The sequence below is a fragment of the Platalea leucorodia genome, assembly GCF_965183815.1.
Source record: "Platalea leucorodia genome assembly, chromosome: 6".
In the NCBI taxonomy this organism is placed as follows: Eukaryota; Metazoa; Chordata; class Aves; order Pelecaniformes; family Threskiornithidae; genus Platalea; species Platalea leucorodia.
The window spans coordinates 18,461,340-18,484,149 of record NC_138828.1 but is presented as its reverse complement, the minus strand read 5'-3'; the positions used below and the strand labels follow the sequence as shown (position 1 = coordinate 18,484,149).

Sequence of the window (22,810 nt, the reverse complement as noted above, 5' to 3'; positions counted from 1 at the left end):
TCTCAAAGTGGCAGATATAATCTAGCAAGTTAATTATGGATTTATTTAATGATGGACTCTCTAGGTATTTTCATACCCAGTAGCTTTGTGTTTGTAAGAGGATTTTAAAAGTAATTTTCATGTCTGTGCTGCTTTTTAGCAGACTGTTGAGTTCAAGGAAGGATTTATGAGGTGAATTTCTATGGCAAATAAATATATGTTCTCATAAATCCACTTATGTTTGACTGACTTAGTGGTACAAAATAGGAACACAGAACATGTAAAATACTGCAGGAACAGGACAGTAAAAGTGTGGTCTCTAAATTAATAGAATAAAATGGAAGAGATACCTTATTAAAGTGATTTGAGTTGAAATAAACTAGTGCTGCTAACTTGATCTATTATATTTTCTTTAGATTAGAACAGGCAAAAGAGGCTGAATCTAAGGATGCTTTGAAGGACTTGGTTAATTTGATAACTTCCTTAACAACATATGGTGTCAATGAATTAAAGCCAGTTGCTGTTACCACTGGAGTACCTTTCCTACTACCTGGATTTGCAGTCCCACAGCCTGCAGGCAAAGGTGAGTCTGCTTTCTTTCTCTCTCTGTTTTTTTTTGTTTGTTTTTTAAATGTAAACAACAAAATACAGAGAAGCTGTATACTACACAAAACATTTGCAATTGAGTCTAGGTTCTTTAACTAAGATTGTATATCAAATACTTAGTTCTGTCGGTCTCGAAGGTTCTGTTTTGGGGTTGGTACCCAAAGAAGAAAGTGTAGGGCTTTTGTCTTTCAGGACTAAAGGCTGAGTCAAACATCTCTTGCTGCAAAGCTGACAGTTTCCACTTGGACATTTTAAGACATTATCATAATGGAGAGATGCACTGATTTGATTTATGGTATTTTAAGCTGCTCTTACTAATCTGATGTGAAAAGCTGATATACTGGTTTGATTCCTGCCCCCCCCCCCCCCCCCCCCGATTTGCTTTCTGTTAGCTTTTGTCAGCTTAGGCAAGTGTAACTTGTGAGCTGAAATCTGTTTTTTCATCACCAGTGTTCACAGAGTGGTGAAATCTGTTGTGTGTTTGCAACCTCAGTCAATTATGATACGGAGATAAGGTTAAGAAAAGCTGAGGGGGGGAAAGGCTTTTATAAAAATAAACTTATTTTTCACATCCTGTGGATAAACTTAAAATTCAGGTAAGTCTTGTATGTAACTAAGGAGTTTGGAATTTTATAGTGACCATGGAGCTAGTTTGTTACTTGGACTCTTTATGGAATTTATTAATACCAGGGATACAAGAAAAATTTTTGTGATAGGGTTACATTTATAGATTTATAGGCTGATGGATTTACTTCCACTGTTTCTCTTGTATATCTAGGTTCCTTGGATAATGTCTTCCTTTCTCTGGTATTGAGAGAGTTCATTGTTCATGGAAATTGGTTTATCTTTTCACTAAATAGGGAAAGAAGGTGGTAGTCACACTCAGAGCTTAATTTCTCCATGTTTTCATAATAACATGCTAATTTTTCCTTAAGCTAATCAGCTTTTCTGATACAATATCATGAGAGAACCATGACCTATTGCAATTTCTGAAGGAATTCTTTTATTTAATTTTCTGGTATTTGTCACGACATCTCTCAGTTCTTTTTACCTGCTTTTCAGTACGTTGGCAAGTTGTCTTTTTATGAGGACCGTGTTAGCTCATTTTCTTAATTGCTTTTATTTAAATCTTTTTAGTTCTTGAACTCTGAAGAGCTGCTTAAGATTTGGTTTCTTCAGGGGTCCTTGTAATAATCAAAGATAATTTATTAATCTGCTTGATTGCCTGGAACAACTGTTGATATTAAATTAGAATATAAATAGTTGTATCTGTCACACCTATGTTCCTGTCACATTTAATAAGCTCTAAATTTCCTTTTCAACATTTTTCATTGTAAAGAAAGCATGTAAACACGTCCTTTTAGAAACAAATGAGTGTGACTTATAATGTAACATTAATGTTCTTCCAGTATGTGAAATTGTTCCATGTTAGTTTTCAAGGAAGTTTCCTGTTGCCTTCTGGAGAAATACTGGCGGGGAAGGTGGTGAGGCTAGACACGAAGAGAATTGAATTTACTTTTAAATTGGACAACTTAGTTTATAAACAATTAAGAGAGTAGCATTCCACAGAGCATATGTAATAAATCAGGATTCTTTGTTTATGAAAGGGTTTTTAAATCAGATTAATGGTTTACTTATAGCTTGCTTGAAGATAAGGTTTTATTATTAGAGCATCCTAAATGCTTTGTTTAGAATGCATTTCAAGTTGTTGCTCTTGATTTGCTTTTTTTTTTTTCTTTAATCATTTTTACCATTAGTTGTTTTTTCTGTATCATGGGATTTGTCCACTATGACTTGTACTGTTCCTACAGAAGTTAAAAAAGTTGGCTTTGAGGCATCTTTTCAGTAGAATAATATCTGCCTATAGAAAATTCTGGGGGCCACAGGGAGCACTCATAAATGATGCATTCTTTGGCTAAATGAATGAGACTTTATTCAAATTGAAGGTATTCAGAAGAAGAAATTTGACCGAGCTTTTAAAGATGTGAAGTCTTTGTGTGCTAATATTATAGCTATCTTACGCTTTACAACTCTTTCCCTTTGTTTTAATTCCCCAATTGTTAACAGTACTGGACCCTGCCAAAGCTTTCTTATTCCCAGGCCTGATTCCCAAAGCCAGCCCCATGCCACCTTCCGATTCCAGTATGGTCGTTCACGCCAGTTAGTCCAGACCTGAGCAAAAGCAGCCTCTCCATGGGAGGAAGGCAACTGCTGGCCTTACGCTGCCCTGTGGAGTTTCTCTACGCATAGCGCTCTCCTTCTCGCAGGCGATTGCCATAAGAGTGGAAGCAAGAGGATAGTTTGGAGGCCATGCATTTTGTCTAGCTTTGAACCCAGCTGACGAGGATTTGTCATTGCTTTTTGCTCTGTGGAGTGAGGGGATACAGATGGCTGTTGTTCTAAACTTAGCCTGCCGAATACTTGTAGAGGACAGCGTTGCGTTCTGCATTATGGAATCAGAACACGTTACTGTTGCTGTAATGAGTTCTCTTATGGCCTAGGTAGGTGACAGGCAGGCTTTGTTTTGTCTCTAGAACTGTATCCCGTTGCACATTTTCACAATAGGTCAGCTTACTTACCTATTTTAAAGAAGCGGTCTTTGATTTAGCTGCTTATGTAAACACTTACTTTCAAAGATGAAGATGCCATCTTAATGAACAGTAGATGGTAGGATTTGCAATGTAAGTGATTGTGCAGAGGCTTTTTTGAAGAGTCAGTTTTAATAAAAAATTTTATTATACGTGACATATACTGTTATTTTATTCACACTTATTAAAATGCATGGATCATTATTAATAAGTATACTCATTGTTTATGACACTTAAGAACTTTCCTTTTTCCTCCCATCCCACTTTGTTTCCTGATTTAGGTCACAGTGTGAGGAATATTCAAGCATTTTCGGTCCTCCAGAATGCATTTTTAAGAGCAAAAACCAACTATCTAGCACAAATCATCCTTGATGCCATCACGAATATTTATATGGCAGACAATGCCAACTACTTCATTTTGGAATCACAGCACACGTTGTCTCAGTTTGCAGAGAAAATTCCTAAACTTCCAGAAGTGCAGACCAAATACTTTGAGATGCTGGAATTTGTTGTCTTCAGCTTGAATTACATACCCTGTAAAGAACTGATCAGCGTGAGCATCCTTTTAAAATCCAGCGCTTCTTTTCAGTGTAGCATCATTGCCATGAAGACACTCCTTAAGTTCACACGTCATGACTACATCTTTAAGGATGTCTTCAGGGAAGTGGGACTTCTGGAGGTGATGGTAAATCTTCTTCATAAATATGCAGCCCTTCTGAAAGATCCCACGCAGGCACTGAATGATCAAGGTAGGGTGTGCTCTTCCATTTTACTAACACGTGTCTTTTTTTAGCTGGGAACGGTGGAGGCTAGCACTTAAGAGTAGGAACGAGAGAGTCTGAACATGTATCTCAAGGGCTGAGTTCTGCTAGGGGCTGCTGTGCCATCTGAAAAGCTCATTGGAATTACTTCTCTCTTAACATCCTGCGAGAAGCTCAAGGCAAGCTTTAATGAAAGATGCTGTATGAATGCAAAATAGCAGGAGTTCATATTTTCCTTTTTAAATGTTGTTGTTGTGTTTTTTGGTTGTTTGTTTTTTTTTTTTTAACGTATTGGTTTAATATTTGTTACTTAACATGAAAAGAGCAAGTGAAGGAGCAACACATAGTATCTATGCTGTTCCTCACAAAAGGTACTTGGGCATTTCATTGTGTTTAGCCCTAGCTTTCAAAAATACTATAGAGTGCATATATGAGCTCTTAATAGGAATATGTATTCAAGTTTGCAGACTTTTTTGTACATTAGGTCTACATTTTTATAAGAGCGTTTAAAAACCCAAAAGTTTTAAAAATTGTTATCTCCAGAATTGAACATCTCAGAGATAAGCTACATAGCTGCTTAGCCTGTGAAGCATACGCTGCCAAGTGCCATACGTGCATACATACACACAGATTTTTTTTTTTTTTTACATTCTTTATTCAAACTGCAATCGAGTTAGTGTGCATCAGTGACACTTATTTTTTAATCATAATTGTTGGATGTTTCACCTGGGTTTATTGTCTGAAGCGTCGTTAGTGAACAGTAGCAGTTGATTAGAGTTAGAAAGCTTTGTTGCCAGGAACTCCACTGAAAAACACAGCAGTTCTCACGTTCTTGTAAGTAAATGGACCAAGCTGTCATCTGATTAGGGTGCTACCTGGGTGCACCTGCCCTTGTGTTGTGTCTTGCTTCTTATTAGTCATTTAAAAAAATGGTGTTTTCTGGAGTGTTAATCTGTGTTTAAGATGCCACTTGCAGTCTTGGTTTGTCTGTTACAGCTGTTGAATCATCAGCACATTTACTGTAATTATGTGAATGTAGTTTTGTGCTTTTGCGTGGAATTTCTGAATACTGAACAAGAGCAGATCCTGTTAGTCTTCAACTGTGGTATGGTTTTGTGGCTTCAAGAAACAAAAGTTGGGGATATGAAACTACACATACAGCTGCAGTGTCAGCCACTGAGCTCACAGTGCTCAAAAGCTTCTGTTTAAATTCTTGTCTTTATAAATTAACTTTTCAAATGATTCATAGTTAAGTTTTTCCAGGAACGCATGTGTAGACTAAGTCTTAATTTGCTTTGGAATATGGTTAGGCTGCATGTTCTCTGGGGAAGCAAAGAAGTAAACATGTTGGTGGAAAGTACCAAGAAGTATCTTAGAAAAGAGTGATTTTTACTCTGACTTTGTCTTCTGAAATTATTTTTTAGGGGATTCAAGAAACAGCTCATTTGAGGACCAAAAGCAGCTGGCTTTATTGGTTATGGAGACCTTGACAGTACTACTACAAGGATCAAACACAAATGCAGGTAAGTAGAGAGACCGCTGTCAAAATATTTATAAAAAAGTAACTCAGAAAATCATGCCTGAAAGAAAGCAAAGAAAGTCTTGACTTTCTATCTTCAGGCAAGTAATCAAATACACTGAAATATACTTTTTCCCTTGCCAAGTTTTTCCAGAAGAGAGAATAAACAGCGTAAACTAGAGTGCATAAAATAAAAGTACAAGATAGTGGATTTTTTTATCTTGAGTTTCTTTGCTATTGTTTACCTGAAGGCAACCACCACACCCCATCGCTCTCCAAAAATACTATAATAATTTGTAGTAGGGCTTTTAACATGTGTTGTGTACCAGAAGATTTAAGCATTTAATTAGACACGTAGTTTGCTGTTGACAGTGTCATGTCTGCTTAAATGTAATTTAAAATGCTTGCATCTTTAGTGAAAGACGGCATTTTATTTTTAAAGGCATATTCCCAGTCAGTATGTATAAATAGGGCTCTGTTATGAGCGTCCTTTTCTAAATCAGGCAGGTTTCTATTATGCTTCATTAGCCAAGAATTAGCAACATCAAAATAGACAGTATGTGTGTGTCATATTAGTAAAAGCTGTCTGTGAGAGCTTGCAATAACAGATTGAGAGAGAATAATTGTTTTAAAATGCTTTTCGTCTGTTCTATTAGATGAAGAAAACGAGCAGGTGGGGGGAAACAGACACCACCCTGAGAAACCAGGAAGTTTCTGGCCTTGGAGGCCATGAAACATCCTTATTTCAGCAGGTGGTTTGTTTTTTTTTTTTCCCCTCAATTCTGACTGGTGTTTTCTCACTTCTGTTTTTGTTTTTGTTTTCATTTAAGTAGGAGAAACTACAATCTGTGACAAATGCTTAAGAATGAAATCCTGAAAATTGTCCAGCTTGGTTGACAGCTCACTGTTTAAACATTAGTTCCTGGGCTAATGGTGTAAAGCTTGTAACTTGGTTTTTTTTCTGCTCTTGCCTGGGAAAATTTTTTTATTTAAATTAAGGCCCAGTGTTGGAGTAACCTCCTGTGTTGTCTATGCCATTTCACTGTTGCGCTTGTTTTCAAGCTCAGTTGCATTTCAGCTTGTGGTTTCAAACTACTTTCAAAGATGGCTTTTGAATTCTTCCCACTGAGCATTTGCAGCATCTGCCAGCTTGGCTTTGTCCGCGTACTTGATAAGTTCTTCATTCCATCAGGAAAGGCATTATTCATGGCACTCGAGATAAACCCCAGTGGCATGTCCTTTTTCAAACGGAAAGGCATTGCAGCGAAGCAGAGGTTACTCCAAGCTGATGTTTCAATTAGTTATGCATTCAGGCTGTCATGATTCTGTTTAGACCATTTTGTCAGGTGGCTTGTGAGAATGCTGCGGATGACACTGCCAGAAGCTTTGCTGAAGCTGAGATGTGTCTCCTTTGCCACTTCCCTTTTGTCCACCAAGCTCTCTCTCCTGTCAATGGAAAGGAAAAAAATGATCTTGGATTTACTAGATGAACCTGTTCAATGATGAACCAAGAAGCAAGTGAACTAGGCTGAAATAAGGAGGTTTTAGAGGGGAATTGGTACAGGTATCAGATGAATTGCATGAATGAATTACACACTTGTACATCTATCGCTCAGTTTTGGTTTTGCCATGTACGAAAAAGCAGAATTAGAAATGAGTCAGAAAGGAGTGGCACGAAGCTACATGTGAGGGCTTCCATATAAGGAGAAATTGGGGGAAAAAAACACAACCAAAACAAAAAAACCTCAGGATTGTTTGATTTCTAAGGATGAATGAGAGGAGGTGGTGTAAGTATGTGATGATAACATCTCTGAAGGACTGGAACCGCCTCATATTTTAGAAGCGGCAGGTCTTGGTTCACAGGACTGCACTACGTGTACCTGTGTGGCATCAGGGTCTGCGGTACCTGAGCCTTGCTCCTGTGAGGTCTGGATTATGATCTGACCGTGGTAGTGTCCACCTGACTTGTGACAAATCCTTGGCTGCTGTTAAATGGCATTCCTGGCCTCGCCTAGGAAGCTTGAAGAAGCCATCAGTACCTCATTGCTACTTTACAGTACTGAGTTAATCTCTGCGTATCCACCAGAGAAACAACAGAGGGTAGCATAAAACGCATCAGGACTGTGGGATGACGCCACAGGTGTTGTTTTTGAGGACTCCTGGAGAGTTCAAGGGCTTCATTTCATCAGTAGCTCTCCAAGTTCAGGAGTATGACAGAGTTGTACAGGAGGAGTTAAGAAACCATTTCTGAAAGAAGTTGTGGTTGCTGTGTGTGCAGCGTGTCTGGGGCGTGAGCCCAGTGGCACTGTATCCAGAGGCCAGCAGGGGTTTTAGGTCATCACAGAGAGGCATAAATAGGCATTATGCAGCCTTACAGTGCTTTATACCACACTCAAAGCTTGGTTTCTGATCTTAAACCAGTATCTCTGATAAGGTTTCCTGAATATTGCGTAACTGATAACTGAATTTCAAATGAGAAATTTGGGTATCCAGACCCAGACAGGTTCACTGGATAGTCGAGAATCGAGACCAAGAGTGGGAGAAGTATAAAATGTTACCTCAGTCTCTTTCAAAACAAGAGACCTGACCACTGAGGAAATGCACTTTGCCTGTAAAGGGATGCAACCAACTTAACTGTCTCAGGGTCTGAGGCCTCTCATTTTGCCTTGTCCAAGCCCATATCTCATCCAAAGAACGTCAGAAAAAGCAGAAGGTGGGAAATCGGAAATGGATAGTGGGACTAAGGTTTGTATATGTACATTAGAGGGAATAAACATTGGCCTGACTAGCTCGTTAATCCTGAACTTTGCCATTTAAACTGCTCTTTTAGTTTACGGTCACAAGGAAAACGATCCCTTTTGATGCAGTAATGCAACATTGATCCGTTTCCCTGCTCTGTTTTCATCCTCAGTAATTAACATAGGGCAGTACTCTAGGCGCTGACAGTGTACTAAACACACATTATATGTGCCATATATATTCCAGGGTTTTTTTAATGATGTTTTCAGAATCAATTTTCATTTAATTTTCACTTAATATTGTTCTATGTGTTCTTCTGAGCATCCAGTAAGCTTGAGAACCATTATTTGACTTAAGCTTTGTCTCTACAGAGATAGGTCTTACCACAAGAAAATTTCTGCAGAATCTTACAAATCTTGTGGATCGATGGAATCACTTCTCAAACAGTGCTCCTAGTTTGCTTTGCTTGTCCAGAAGCAGCCTAGTTATATTTTTGGCAATGAACTAAATGTAATATAAACACTGTCCCTAACCAAACCAACATATAGTCTTCACTAAAGGTGGAGGGTTTGCTATAGTTTTTTCTTTGTTTCATCCTGTGACTCTTTGAGCTCTAGCATGAAAAGAATAACTAATGTTGGAGTAACAGAATTATTCACGAAATTCTTAGAACTGACCTGCATCCTCGTAGTCAGCACCTTTAGTGAAAAATATTGTCAGAAGAATATTGTTCAAGTTCTATTTTTATTTGTGGTAGGAGAGGGAAAATAGTGGTAAGTCATTAAACATCCATAGGGCTAAAACCCTGCCATTCAATCTGTAGAAATTAAAATAAACACCTTTCATGTTTTGTTGTTGTCGTCATTATTTGTTACTGATTGTATTTTTCATACTCCTTATGCGTTTATTCCCCTCCCCACCCCTTTCTGAGTAGGTATTTTCAGGGAGTTTGGTGGCGCAAGATGCGTGCACAACATAGTGAAGTATCCCCAGTGCCGACAGCATGCCCTGATGATCATCCAGCAGTTGGTGTTATCACCTAGTGGAGAAGATGATATGGGCACTTTGTTGGGACTGATGCACTCGGCTCCACCTACGGAACTGCAGCTGAAAACGGACATCTTAAGGGTAAATGAAGTACTGCTCAGGACTCTTGCTCCTAAGCCACTTTTTTAAAAAAGAAAACACTGAGAAGGGGATTGGGTTGGATGGGTGATATTTAGCTACCGAACGTAGATTGTCTCTGGAGCTGAAGTGTGTACATTTGATGCATGGTTTTTATTTTCTTCCATCTGTCCATGGCAAGTTTCAGAATCTGAGATGAAGGCTAGTGAGTGAGTATGTGCTTTTAGCATCATCACTTGTAGTCAGCTGCAGTAGATAGAAAATTAGGTTCTACAGTTACAATAATCTTCCCTGGCGGAGTATTATTCAGTTAAAAATAATAAGAATACATGGGAAGGAAAAAGCAAGCATGTAATACGTAAGTTTATTTTCAGTGGTGGCTTGCTTTTTCCTGTAGCAGACCTACTTTATTTTACCGATTTGTTAGTTATAAATGCTGAATTAGTTAATATAAATGTAAATCATAGTGACCATAGTAGAAGATAAAGCTGAAGAACTTGCTTGCTTAAGCAAAATAGTGGAAAGGTAGGAACGTAAGGCTGCGAGTGGAGGAGGAAGAGAGAAGACTCTCATCTGTTCTCTATCATATTAGGTTTTTTGGCTGCTAATCTGGATGCACAATTTCTTCTCAAAATAGCTAATGTTATTTTTGTAAATTGACATAATGCTGTTATTTTAGGGTAGAAAAGCTGAGGCAAGTAGTAATAAGTAAACAAGTCTTACCAGAGAGAACTCTGAGACATCTAGGTTCATCTCTGTTAAAAGGAGCTGTAATATTTCTCTGGCAGATGAGCAGCTTCATATTATTCCAAAAGACAGAAAGGAAAGCTAATGATTAAATGATTCATTTGACACATTTTGTCTATCAAGGTCTTCAGTCAGTTTTGAGCATCTCATTCACGATACTTAAGGGGAGAGAAAGGATATTGCAGCTCCCCAATGGATTTACCATCCAAAGTCAGGGTTTCTGTCCTTCATCTGACCTGTTGTATTTGTCTTACATCGGTGCTATTTTCAGAAGTTTTGGTTATGGAACTGACAGCCCAGAATGGTGCAGTGATGTGTCCCTTACTGTTTATCTAGGTTTGGCAGGAAATGAGATACTGCCTTCAAAGGAATGACAGTCTAACTATTTCACTACCCATCTTCTGAGTGCTTAAAAAAAAAAAAGGCATGATTCTGAAGAAGTAGACTCTTGATCATGAAAGATTCCCCCCATCCCCCTAGCCTATTTTTCTGTATCAATAACATTTTCCTGTTGTTTGTGATGCTTCATGTAGAGAGACTTTTTCTTCTGTATTCCATATTCACATGTGAGTCAAACTTCCCATGACAGCTGGTTTTTTGTTTGTTTTTGGTTGGGTGGTTGGGCTTCCCCACCCCTTGATTTCACAGATAAATGAGTATTATTCTCTAGTACCTAGAGTCATGTAGTTTCTGCTGCTTATACGGTGGCTCTGTATTTGTTCAGCAAGTAAGGTTTTATCCATTTTTGTTTCTCTCTCAGGCTTGTTTTTGAACAGCAACTCTTAACACCAAGTTTCACTCAATTCAGAGATTTATGAATTTCATTGTAGAGGAAGGCTAAAACTAAGCAGGTTTTTTTCGGCTAATTCTTTGCTGCCATTTGGTTTTTTTCAGTGCTGGTGTGGCTTTGTAGCTGCCAGATGCTTATGCATTGTAGATTTCTGGGAGACCTGTGTTAGGATGCTGCTCCAGTGTTCAGATTTCTCATTGCTACAGGCAGTTGTTTGCCCGCTCTTGTTTGAAATTGTTTGTGAAGTATGATGGCAGAGTAGATTCCTTTCTAATATCTATATTCTCTGCCTTATCACAAAGGGAATTACCTGGGGATTTTGGGTGCCATTCTATGCTTGGTCAAGTCTTTTCTGTTGGGAGGTTCATTTATCTCCTTAATTTCTTACTTCTAAATTAGGGGCAATGCTTTACTTCCCCCTCTCCCCCCTCTTTTTCTTTTTTAAGCTCTTGAGGATGGGGACTCTTGCAGTACAAAGTTGATCTTTGGAGACTTCAGGCATTATCAAATTCTGACAAATGACATGAGGATTTTGCTAGCATATCAAACAAGAACATTCCTCGCTTTTTTCAAGCTGTTTGTAATGCTGCTGCTTTTTTTTCTTCTTTGTTTTGATTGTTTGTTTTGTCCATAGGCCCTACTCTCGGTGTTGAGAGAAAGTCACCGCACAAGAACTGTTTTTAGAAAAGTTGGTGGATTTGTGTATGTCACATCTTTACTCGTTGCTATGGAAAGATCTTTGTGCTCGCCGCCTAAGAATGGCTGGGAGAAAGTAAACCAGAATCAAGTGTTTGAACTGCTTCACACTGTGTTCTGCACATTGACTGCGGCAATGCGCTATGAGCCAGCCAACTCTCATTTCTTCAAAACAGAGATCCAGTATGAAAAACTGGCAGATGCTGTTCGATTACTTGGCTGCTTCTCAGACTTGAGAAAAATAAGTCCCTTGAATGTCTTCCCTTCAAATACACAACTATTTCAAAGACTTTTGGAGGATGACCTAATATCCCTGGACTCTGTGTCACCTACGCTAAGACACTGCAGCAAACTTTTTATTTACCTCTACAAAGTAGCAACAGATTCTTTTGACAGGTACGAACTACGCTTTTTTCCCCCCCGTTTTTTTCTCTTCTCACCCCTGTGTACCCCAAAATAGTTTTCTTCAAATATGTTAGTTGGAAGCTTTTGTATTTCCATTTTAATCTATTTCTTTGTTCCTTCACTCCAGTGAGAGGAATATAAGGTGACAACATCTGACCAAATATTGACTTAGCTTGCTGGTGTTCTCCAGGGTATGCAGCGTTCTCTCTGATGTTGAATGTTTTTGTCATGGCAGAAATTAAGTCAGAGATGTCAGTTTATGGTTATATTTGATACGTTGAAGCAACCTGTTGGTTGATAGGCAGACTGTCTGGTTGCTTTATCATACAGAACTACTAGATTTTTATGCTTTTATTAAATCAAGTGAAAAATCGGTTGTTGAATGTCACACCTTAAGTTCTTGTTTCCTTTGGTAGCAGACTTTAAGTAATTAGATAATATCACGATGACTTTAGAATCCTAGAATCATTTAGGTTGGAAAAGACTCTTAAGACCATTGAGTCCAACTGTAAACTTAATGCTGCCAAGTCCACCACTAAACCATGTCCCCAAGCGCCACCTCTACATGTTTTTTAAATACCTTCAGGGATGGTGACTCAACCACGTCCCTGGGCAGCCTGGTCCAACACTAGACAACCCTTTTGGTGAAGAAATTTTTCCTAATGTCCAATCTAAACCTCCCCTGGCGCAACTTGAGGCCATTTCCTCTTGTCCTATCACTTGTTATTTGGGAGAAGAGACCAACCCCTACCTCGCTACAACCTCCTTTCAGGTAGTTATGGAGAGCAATAAGGTCTCCCCTGAGCCTTCTTTTCTCCAGAGTAAGCGCATCTAGATTAGACCTCTTGTTTTAGGTGGATTGGCATGTTCTTTAAAGTTCCAGCTAGTCTGTAAATTATTGGGTTTTTTTAAAATTTAATGGGGAGACACTCCCAGAGTTAAACAACTAGACAACTAAATTTTACTTAAATTATACTTGAGACTTGAAATAAACAGTGAAGTCTTAAAGTTGATTCAAAATGACAACAAAACTTACTGAAGTATGTGTTGAAGATTGGCTTGTCTGAGAGGAGTTGTCACCCATAATTTAAGGTACAAAAAAGTAAAACGCAGACCTAAGCTTCATATCTGGGACTGTGTAGCTGCTACACCCCAGCTATTTAATGCATGTGACCCTGTTTTTCGAAGATGGGCCACCTAGTTAGTCAAACACAGGGTCTGATTTTCCAAGTGTTGAAGGTGTGGCTGTGTATGTTAAGATATTAATAGAGCTGCCAGTTGGTCAGGTTGTCTTAAACTAGATGACTAGTAAAGTAAAAACTTCATGTTTTTGTTAATGAAAATTTTGCCTCCAAAGCAGCAAATCTTAATGCTTTTCTCTTGTTTAAAAAACAAAACAAAACCAAAAAAACCCAAAAGCCAAGAACAGAAATCAATTTACTTGATCTCATTTTAAAGTATTATTAAACCATTCAGATAGGGGGAGGAAAATGTGTATTAAGTACTGTAGAAATTATAACGCTGGCTAACAGTGGTGTACGAGGAATCAATGGGGTAAGTAAATCCCATGGTGGTGTTGCATGAACTACCTCATTAAGTTCCTTTTTTTTTTTTTTTTTTCTGTCATCTTTGGTGACTGCGTTCTCTCTTCTTTCTTAAGTTTTCTGATCATCAGTATTTGTAAAGTTTATGTTGATTTTATTTCTTACCCATGTTGGTTATACTTAATTTGCTCAAGCTTTACTTTCTCCTCTCAGTTTCCAGTATTTAACATTGAAAGATGTTCTGTTTTGCTAGCATGCTCGTATCGATAAACCTCTGGGAGTAATGAACAAGCACTGCAGAGTCATGCCATAAACCAAGTACACGCTTTGCATGTCCACGTTTACCTGGCACGTGTCGTTCAGTAGTGTCCTTTGTCATCCATGTTGTTTCTGAAGACTGGATCCTAGTAACGATTTTATTTGTGCTTTTGTAAAACTAACAAGCTTATGGCCTCTGGTTTCTTCTCTAACCTCTCTGTCCTACTCCTGTCTGTTTTGTCTGTAGTCGTGCAGAACAGATCCCTCCTTGCCTGACAAATGAGACTTCTCTCCCCTCTCCCTGGGGTACGCCAGCTTTGTCCAGGAAAAGGTACCGACCCTTTAAAGAGAAGCTGATCTTGCTTCTGATTTCTCTTTCACTGTTGTGTTTCTTAGTTCTTGTTCTTTTTTCTCTCAAGTTGCTATTTTTTCTGAGGTGTGCATTTTCACTTGTGTGTTTACTGGATAAAATAAATGTAAAGGTATGTTTCATAGGTAGCAATGCTAATGTATAAGATTAGAGATGTCTCCAGACTCCTGAGGCACTTAACTGTAAGTTCATGATTCAAAAACAAATAAGGTCAAGTATAAAAAATTATCTAAGTGACACTCTCAGGAGCAGTTCAAAGAAGTTCACGCTACACTAGTAGATCAATTGATACAGCAGGATTTTTTCTTTTCTTGACTAATTTTCAAGAAAAAGTAGTTGCAGTAGGAAGGTGGATGGCTTGTTAAGGTGCTCATTTGTTAATAATTGCACAGAATAAAAAATAAAGAATGAACCTGTCAGTACTTGACTGTCAAATGATGTAGAGGCATGCTAAATTAAAAGGTTTGGAAAGAAAGCACAAATGGCACAATTGAGAAACCCTAGCACCCACTTCCTCCACCTCCCACCCCCCTGCCCCACCACCACCCAAGCTACTATCTTTTCTTATGCATCTTAGTGTCCGATAGATTATTTTTTCTTTTTTTTTCTTTTTTTTTTTTTTTAAAAAAAAATAGTAGTTTACCAATTCAACAACAGTGTGACTTACAGGCCTGTGCAAATGATGAAAAGGAGATTTTTCCCAGAGCCCCCAGGGAAGGGGGCAAGCCATTTGTTATCTGAAGATGCAGGTTTGGCAGAGATTTGCTTTTGAAGGCTAAAAAGACATTTGAAAGATGGTGGGTTATATGAGGTGCAGGTGCCATGTGTGGAAAATACGGTCATTCTTGCTTGGTGTTCGGCTTAAAACATGCCATTGAGTTTCATGTTTGGAATGTAAAATATTTTGCAAAAGGAAACAACCAAAGCTGCTTTTGGAAACTGCTTTGAAAGGAGATGTTAGTACTCGAGCAGGTTAGTAAAGAGAAGCCTTTTTCTGCCTTGCTGAGTGACGTTACCCAGGTCATACCTGGGTATTCTGCAGGGTCTGGCTTGGACAAGGCCACTTTCCTGATAATCCAGAACCTCTTAGACTGTCATTTCCTTTCTTTTCTAACACGGAGGCATTTAGGAACAAACGTAGCAGTTGCAGTTCACAGAGAAAAACCTTAGCTGCCAAGCTACTTTCCCTCTCATTTACTCTGAAGAAACTTGAAAGAAAACAGTGTTTCCTGGGGAGGCTTTTTACAGCTTTGGCCGTGATATTAACCTTTAGCATTATGATTTGCCCTTTCCTGTACTACATCTTGCTGTTCTCCCAGGTGTAACTGGCATGGCTGCTCAGGTTCACTGAATTACTCAAACGCACAGGTATTCGAAGGCTTGCAGCAGAACACAGGCAATGCCTGCTGAACAGGAGCTGATTCCAGGGTGTAATGAATAAAAGAGTGCCAGTTGATGCAGCCTGGTAATTAAAATATAAATATATGTACGTATGAATAGATATGTTAGGCTTCCTTTGGTTGTTTTTTGTAGTACTGAAAATGCAAGCAGTTATTTGAAAACTGCGTGGTATAAGGCGAGGTAAAGATTGGATAGTTTAAAAATCCCCGTGGGATGCTTTGGGCAATTCAGGTAAGCACCGATACAGTAATGTGGGTACTTGCTGAGGTAAAGGAGCGTGTTTGTCATGACTCTTCACAAACAAAAAAGGCCTTTGGGTGATAACCAGTTGTGTAAGACTCAAAGCAAAAGTGGACAGAAAGAATGATCATGCTGGCCTGGGTGACTTTTCAGATCTTTTCTGTAAAAGCATGTTTCAAAGTTAAAAAATAGACAGGGCTAGGCTTTTCAAAAAGTCTGTTTGAGCAGCTGTCTGCTTTCTCACGGTTGTTCAGCATTGTGTTTGTCATTCCTAGTGAATTCAGTGCCAGTAGCAGGGATCTTCCTACTTTCAAAAATAAGCAACTTGGGTTTTGTAGTCCAATATGATTTGATTTTCTTTTTTTTTTTTTTTTTTCTCTCTCCTTTTAAATGTCAGATACGGTCAGATTCTGTTGAAGTTGACTCTTCTGAGAGGAGCGTTTGCTCTTCTCTTGTTGTTTTCTGTCTCCTTTACTTTGCTTCCCTGGGATCTCCATTGTTGGTGTGGCCTAGTTTTCTGCCTTTTGACTTGTAAGGCAGGTGCCTGAGAGATAGCCCTGTGTTGTTTGGCTAAATGAGCAAGCAGACGCTGTGCACACAAATAATTCTTAGCAACAAAAATAGTACAGTTCTGGTCTTGATGCACGCAGTCTAGAACAGTTCTGGGTACATAGATATGCTAATATTCTCTCTCAGACATGTCTGCCACTTCTCAAAGCTGTATTTCCCTGAGGAGTGGTGCCCATCCTTTATGTAAACAGAGGAGGTAGGACTCCTCCAGCACGTGCACTGGGATGGTGGTACATAGCTGTCCTCCCTGTTACCTGGAATACATTGTTCTTCTACCTCTCCTGTATAATTTGAATTAAGAACTGCAGCTTTGCTAGTTGTTTGGTTGCTATAAATTTTGGCAGGAAAAAAAACTTATCTTGGCAGGGCATTCTTTTTTTTTTCTTCTTTTTTCTTCTTTTTTCTTCTTTTTTCTTCTTTTTTCTTCTTTTTTCTTCTTTTTTCTTCTTTTTTCTTCTTTTTTCTTCTTTTTTCTTCTTTTTTCTTCTTTTTTCTTCTTTTTTCTTCTTTTTTCTTCTTTTTTCTTCTTTTTTCTTCTTTTTTCTTCTTTTTTCTTCTTTTTTCTTCTTTTTTCTTCTTTTTTCTTCTTTTTTCTTCTTTTTTCTTCTTTTTTCTTCTTTTTTCTTCTTTTTTCTTCTTTTTTCTTCTTTTTTCTTCTTTGTTTTTGAGAGGATGCTTTGGGCCTGACAAGTTGAAGTAGGGAATAGACTGTAACTTCGACTTTAAAATACTTCTAGCCATTGTTCTGACGAAGTTTGGATGGTGATCACTCTCGGGGAATGATATGCAGAGGGTTTATCTACAATAAATTTTACTTATTTCTTTCCAGATGAAAATGGTGTTATAATTCTCATCAAGAGTTGTACTTAATTATATAATTAAGTTTGAATTTTCTTCAGTTCTTTGTTTTGTTTTGGTTTTTGTTTTTTAAATTAGACAGATCTGTGTGTCGTCTTCGGTACACTGCCTTTTTCCATTGTCCACTTCTTCCTTTCTTCTCCTTTAAAGGGATCATATAAAGAACATATAAGCATGACTAAATTAATGTATTGCAGGTTCTGCACTGACCTATAGACCAGCAATATTCAGTGAATACTTTTCCAGGATTTTGTGGGATCTATTTTCTTTTCCCTGTCTAGAGAAATTTTTTAACTGTTTTTTTGTTGTTGTTGTTTTGATACAAGTACTCCTTACGTGAAAAAACTAAACATAGAAGGTATTTTGAAATGACGTGAAAAACTTTCAATAATACATGCTTTAAGGACATAACTTTTACTTGGATTGCTAACAGAAAAGCAAATTGCCTAGTCTTGACTGTCTCCCCTTTTCTGTTTGTTGTATGTAATGTTGAAGTCCAGGCTGTTTGAGGCCAGGATCACATGCTTGTTCGGGAATCATACTGAGCAATGGCTTGGGTTTTTATTAGGCTCTCCCTGTACTACCGTGTTATGACCTCACAATTTACCTAATGAAATGAATGTGATAGTGCAGATCAGGATGCTTAGAAGGAAAATTTGTGCTTGAAAGTGGATGGAGGCTTGATCTTCAAGAATGTCTTGAGGAGTGGAATTTCACTAGACTGAAGACCATTCTTAAATACAAATAGATATTTAGTTTTTAAACTGTATCCTGTAAAACTTGCATTATGATGCTGAAGATGACATTGGAAAGAGGTGACAGTTTTCTTCAGATGAAGAGCAGTGCTGTTAGGATGCATGAGAAACAATTGCCTGTGTTTCAATCTCTACATTAAGACACAGGAAAGAGTTGAGATAACATCTCTCTATGATAGTATTACCAGTTGTTCTGCTGTTCTTAATTCCATTTAATTTTAAAAAAGACAATGAAGCCTTCCTCTACCTGCCAGATGTTTCAATTGGTGAGTCTGCTAGAGAAGTTTAGGAAATTGATGGTTAGAGAATTTGTAAAAACACTAGAAAAATTGATTTGGGCAGACTTTTTTCTTAGTGATTGGTTACAACAGAATTGCTGTACTATTTTGTGTTTTGTATAAGTATTACCTGAATGAGTAAAGCATCAGTAATTTCATCTTTCTTCAAAAACTCTCTTTTCAAAAGTGCTCTTGGATTGTTCCAGATGCCAAGTTGTCGTTGACCTGCTATGAGCCTTTTCAGTAGGAACGCTTTTGCTGAACCATTCTTTATCCGGCCCATTTTCCAGCCAGCAGAAGAAGATTGTGCTGTACTTCCTAGTGTCCTGTCTTAGGCTAAATAATCCATTGCTTCAGCCTTCCCCCACAAATGATGTTTCTTGCTGGGGGGGGGTTGTGTGTGCATGTGTTCGAGATGCAACCTTCAAAGTGTTTAGGACAGAATTGTGCTTGCAGCCTTCCTCATCTCCTGTCTATGTCCTGTTTTTCCCAGGAGAAAAGATTTCCTACTTGGAAGTGCCTGACGGGTGAGGCACAGCAAGTCTCCAAGTGTTATTTCTGTTGGGGTTAGGGGTTAGGTAAATCTCCATCACTGAGGACAGGAGAGAGGAAATGCCTCTTTCAACTGATTTGATAGGAAGAGACCCATTTTTAGATGGATTCATTTCTTGTAAAATGACAGGCAATATATGATCTTCAAGAAAAACTTACATAGAGTTTGTTTTCTTTCTTCTTACAAATAAGCATATATGATAAATACTGTGAGGATATGGGTGGTTTTGGTTTGGTGGTTTTTTTTGTGTGTGGCGAGCATGAGCCTTTCAAGCTATCTTTTGCTTCTAAAGTACCATCTTGAAAGCATCTGTTCAGTAAGCTGCTCATGCTGTTTGTGTATTGAATCTTGTGTGGAAAGAATGGCATCAAGCTGCTACCTCTGAAGGTTTCAATGAGAAACATGTCTACAGCTCTCAGCACAAGTGGTTGCTTCTAAGTCTGTGTGTCAAAGCCTCGTTTCCCGGGATCAGACTAAAGCAGCTTAATGTAAAACTAAATTGCCGTAGCAGTCATGGAAATATTGAGAGCATATGGACTGCTGGCACAAGTGTACACCGAGACCAACTTCTGTTCCTGTAGGCTAGTTGGAGATTGCTGGGAGTTTTGTGATAGCACATTTTATAATCAGTTGTTAATGAAGAGCAAATGTGGGGAAATGTATTCAAAGCTGAATTCGTCCTCCAGGACAGGAGCAGTGGTAGCTTGTGTGCTGCCACTGCAACTAGAATGAAAAGAGGGAGGTGGTAAAGGCAACCTTTAAGTTCTTCAGACTGCATAACACGTGGGGAAAAGACTTCTGAGTTCAAGCATAGTCGAGAAATTGAGACCTTTCCAGGTTGTCTTTGGAAAACATGTCCAACAGGCTTGAGAAGAGGAAAGCGCTTGGTCTGTCTAACTGAGGGAAGAGAAAGGAGAGGGGAGTAACATCTATGGGTCAATTCAACTTTACAGCTAATTGATTGAAAAAGGCAAAGCTTGTAAGAGATGGGTGTTGTAACCGTGGGATGTTTTCTGTCCTGCAGGCACGCATATCATTCTGTTTCAACACCTCCTGTTTGCCCTCAGAAAAACATAGCTGATGTGAAACTCCAAACAGGACCCACATCCATACAAAGCTCTGATGCGGTCATTATCCATCCTGGTGCTATGCTCGCGATGCTGGATCTTCTGGCCTCTGTTGGATCAGCTACACACCCAGAGGTAGGGAAAAAATTCTGCTGTCTTATGCTTTGAGAGTGACTGGGAGAAAAAGATGGCTGTGGGAAATAGGAAAACTGATGATGTCCTGTCATTTCATGCTGAGAAGCTCATAGTTTCACAGACTAATAGAGTTGAATAGCTGTGGTGACGTAGAGGCCTGATACAAATAGTTTTATTTCATAGGTTTTGTTTTGTTTGTCTCTTTCAAACTCCTGCCAACAATGTAAATTTAAAGAAATGTCCGAAGTGGCCATTAGATAAATTTCCAAGCGTTGTGATGAATTCTTCTTTTCCCTGATATATCAGGCGTTAATGCGTAGTACGAGGATGACATGGGATTGGACATTATAGCTTGGTGTATATGTGCTGTTTGAAATAGCTGGAATATGTTCTAGTTCCAAAATTGTACTGCCTGCCTTGTACAGTTCCCAAACCAAAACCTCTACTGGTGGTTTGTATATAAAGGATTTGTTGGACGTTTTCTGAAGTTGCTTAAGTATTTTTTGAGGTGTCTTACCTGAAGAACACTGTTTGTTAAAAAAAAAAAAAAAAAAAAAAAATTTCCGAAAGCTTAGAAGAATTACTAGACTTGATTCCACTTTCTTATCCTCTGCTGGTGAAGAACATGACAACTTTGTCTTCAGGGCATTAATTTGGCAGTTACGTTGTGTGTATCTTAAATTTTGTAGAGATTATGATGTTAAATTACTAGGAGTAGCTTAGCAGTCACAAAAATAAAAGTTCTTAGTACATTCTAAGTATGTAGAACTTCTGAACTGACTCACTTCTGCTGGTGAAAGGGAGAGGTTAGTTTAACCATCCCTACCTCCATTGTTTTTCTTTATAATGGTCATGATAATCCTTCATATAACTTGTTATCCTTTTTCATAAAGAGATGGAAGTGTCTCTTCACCCACACACAAGCACACACCCAGAACACACACACATGCAGATATGTTTTAAGTATAGGATATTTTGTGTATTTATTGCTAATGGTAGTTGCTTTTTCAGTATTATGCATAAGGGCTTCCTTTTATTTGCCTTCTCAGGTGCGTCTTCTCAAGTTGCGTGCTCTTCTTTTTTTCAGCATGCGCTGGATCTGCAGCTGGCAGTGGCCAATATCCTGCAATCGCTAGTGCACACAGAGAGAAACCAGCAAGTCATGTGTGAAGCCGGGCTCCATGCACGACTTCTACAAAGATGCAGCGCTGCTCTGGCTGATGAGGACCACTCGCTGCATCCGCCACTCCAAAGGATGTTTGAAAGGCTGGCTTCCCAGGCGCTGCAGCCGATGGTGTTGAGGTCAGGAAGATAGCACTGAAGTCCGGTTGAGCTGAGCCCTTCTGCCTGCGCTGTCGCTGGCTGGCTGTAAATGGCTTGGATTGGTAGAGAACATAAGTGACCTTGTGTGGTAGTGGTTGCATGGGATCCCGTTTTATTTCTCATCAAATAGAGTGTCTTGCTTCTGTTAATCAGCATGTAACCCTGGAGATGTTAGGAACTGGAGGGCAGGGCGGGAGGGAGAAGTGTGGAGCAGGGAAATCTGTTTGGTGTTTTTCACAGAGACTGAAGTTAAATGCTTCCTTCCCTCCAGCAAATCTTGAGAGGCTATTAAAAATGCCGTTCCTGGCTAAGTCTTCATGAAGAGGAAACATGATAGTTCTAAAAGCAGCACTGCCATAGAAGAGGATGGATTTCTAGACTTTTCTGTGCAGTGTTAAATACTTCAGACTGGAAAAGGTTCAGGCCAGCAGTTTTATGTAGCACTTTAGTTTGTGTGAAGGAAATGCAGGAATGCGATAAAAGAGGTGTCTGGAAAAATCTGGGAATGCATAACTTTAAAAAGTTGATCTTTCTGCATAGTAATGCAAGTAGGTTTGTACATCTATGCTAGTAGTAGAAAGCAAGCTTGAGAAGTTCATGAGCATATTTTGAACCATTTGTTAAATACCCACGCAGTTGTATGATGCTTTGGATTGCTTGCTAGATTCTGGGGAGACCTTTTTGTGGCCTTTCAGTGTAGAAAGGGTGCTCATAAGAATGATGGAGAGAGGTTTTTTACCGGGGCCTGTAGTGACAGGACCAGGGGCAAGGGTTTTAAACTGAAAGAGGGTGGATTTAGATGGGGTATAAGGAAGACAATTTTTACAGTGAGGGTGGTGAGATGCTGGAAGAGGTTGCCCAGAGAAGCTGTTGATGCGCCATCATTGGAAGTGTTCAAGGTCAGGTTGGACAGAGCTTTGAACGACCCGATACAGTGAAAGATGTCCCAGCCCACAGCAGAGGGGTTGGACTAGATGATCTTTAAAGGTCCCTTCCAACCCAAACCATCTTGTGATTCTGTGATCTCAGCTGGAATAAGGAATGATCTCCTATGGATCGCCGACGGGCTGACCTGCAGCCAGGACAGCTGGTTGGTTCACTTCAGTGGCATGTAGCCATGTCAGAAATGATTCTGCGAGGAGCAAGCTTGCTGGTAGTCGCATCACAGGGACTTAAGCTTCCCTAAGCATAGATACTGATAGCCTGGGTAGCTGTAGATATAGACACTACAGTTATCTCTAGATATAGATGTTGATAGCTGTTAAACTATCCCCCAGCCAAATAGGACACATGAATAAAACAAAGCTGAGGTCACTTACTCACTTCAGTCTGTGGTCTGCCTTTCCAGATGAGTTCAGCTTGCTGAATGTGCGTCGGTGAGCATCCTGATGTTCTCCTACAGGATGCAGCAGCCTCCTGCCAAGTCTTTGGAATTAAGGGAATTGGGAGCTTTATCAAAACTGTTTGATTAGTTAAAATAATGTCAACTTTTGAGAGCATATG

The 22,810-nt window shown here is 39.0% G+C and overlaps 1 protein-coding gene across 3 annotated transcripts in view; it reads left to right on the top strand.

The window, feature by feature from the left end:
- WDFY3 (WD repeat and FYVE domain containing 3) overlaps window positions 1-22,810 on the top strand; it is a 179,479-nt gene that overhangs the window by 82,192 nt on the left and 74,477 nt on the right. For all 3 annotated transcript variants that reach the window (XM_082315396.1, XM_082315397.1, XM_082315395.1), the window contains exons 9-15: window positions 396-562; window positions 3,455-3,922; window positions 5,359-5,457; window positions 9,127-9,320; window positions 11,489-11,946; window positions 19,807-19,984; window positions 21,072-21,286. In XM_082315396.1, coding sequence (XP_082171522.1) covers window positions 396-562; window positions 3,455-3,922; window positions 5,359-5,457; window positions 9,127-9,320; window positions 11,489-11,946; window positions 19,807-19,984; window positions 21,072-21,286 — 1,779 coding nt within the window. The remainder of the gene's footprint in view (window positions 1-395; window positions 563-3,454; window positions 3,923-5,358; window positions 5,458-9,126; window positions 9,321-11,488; window positions 11,947-19,806; window positions 19,985-21,071; window positions 21,287-22,810) is intronic.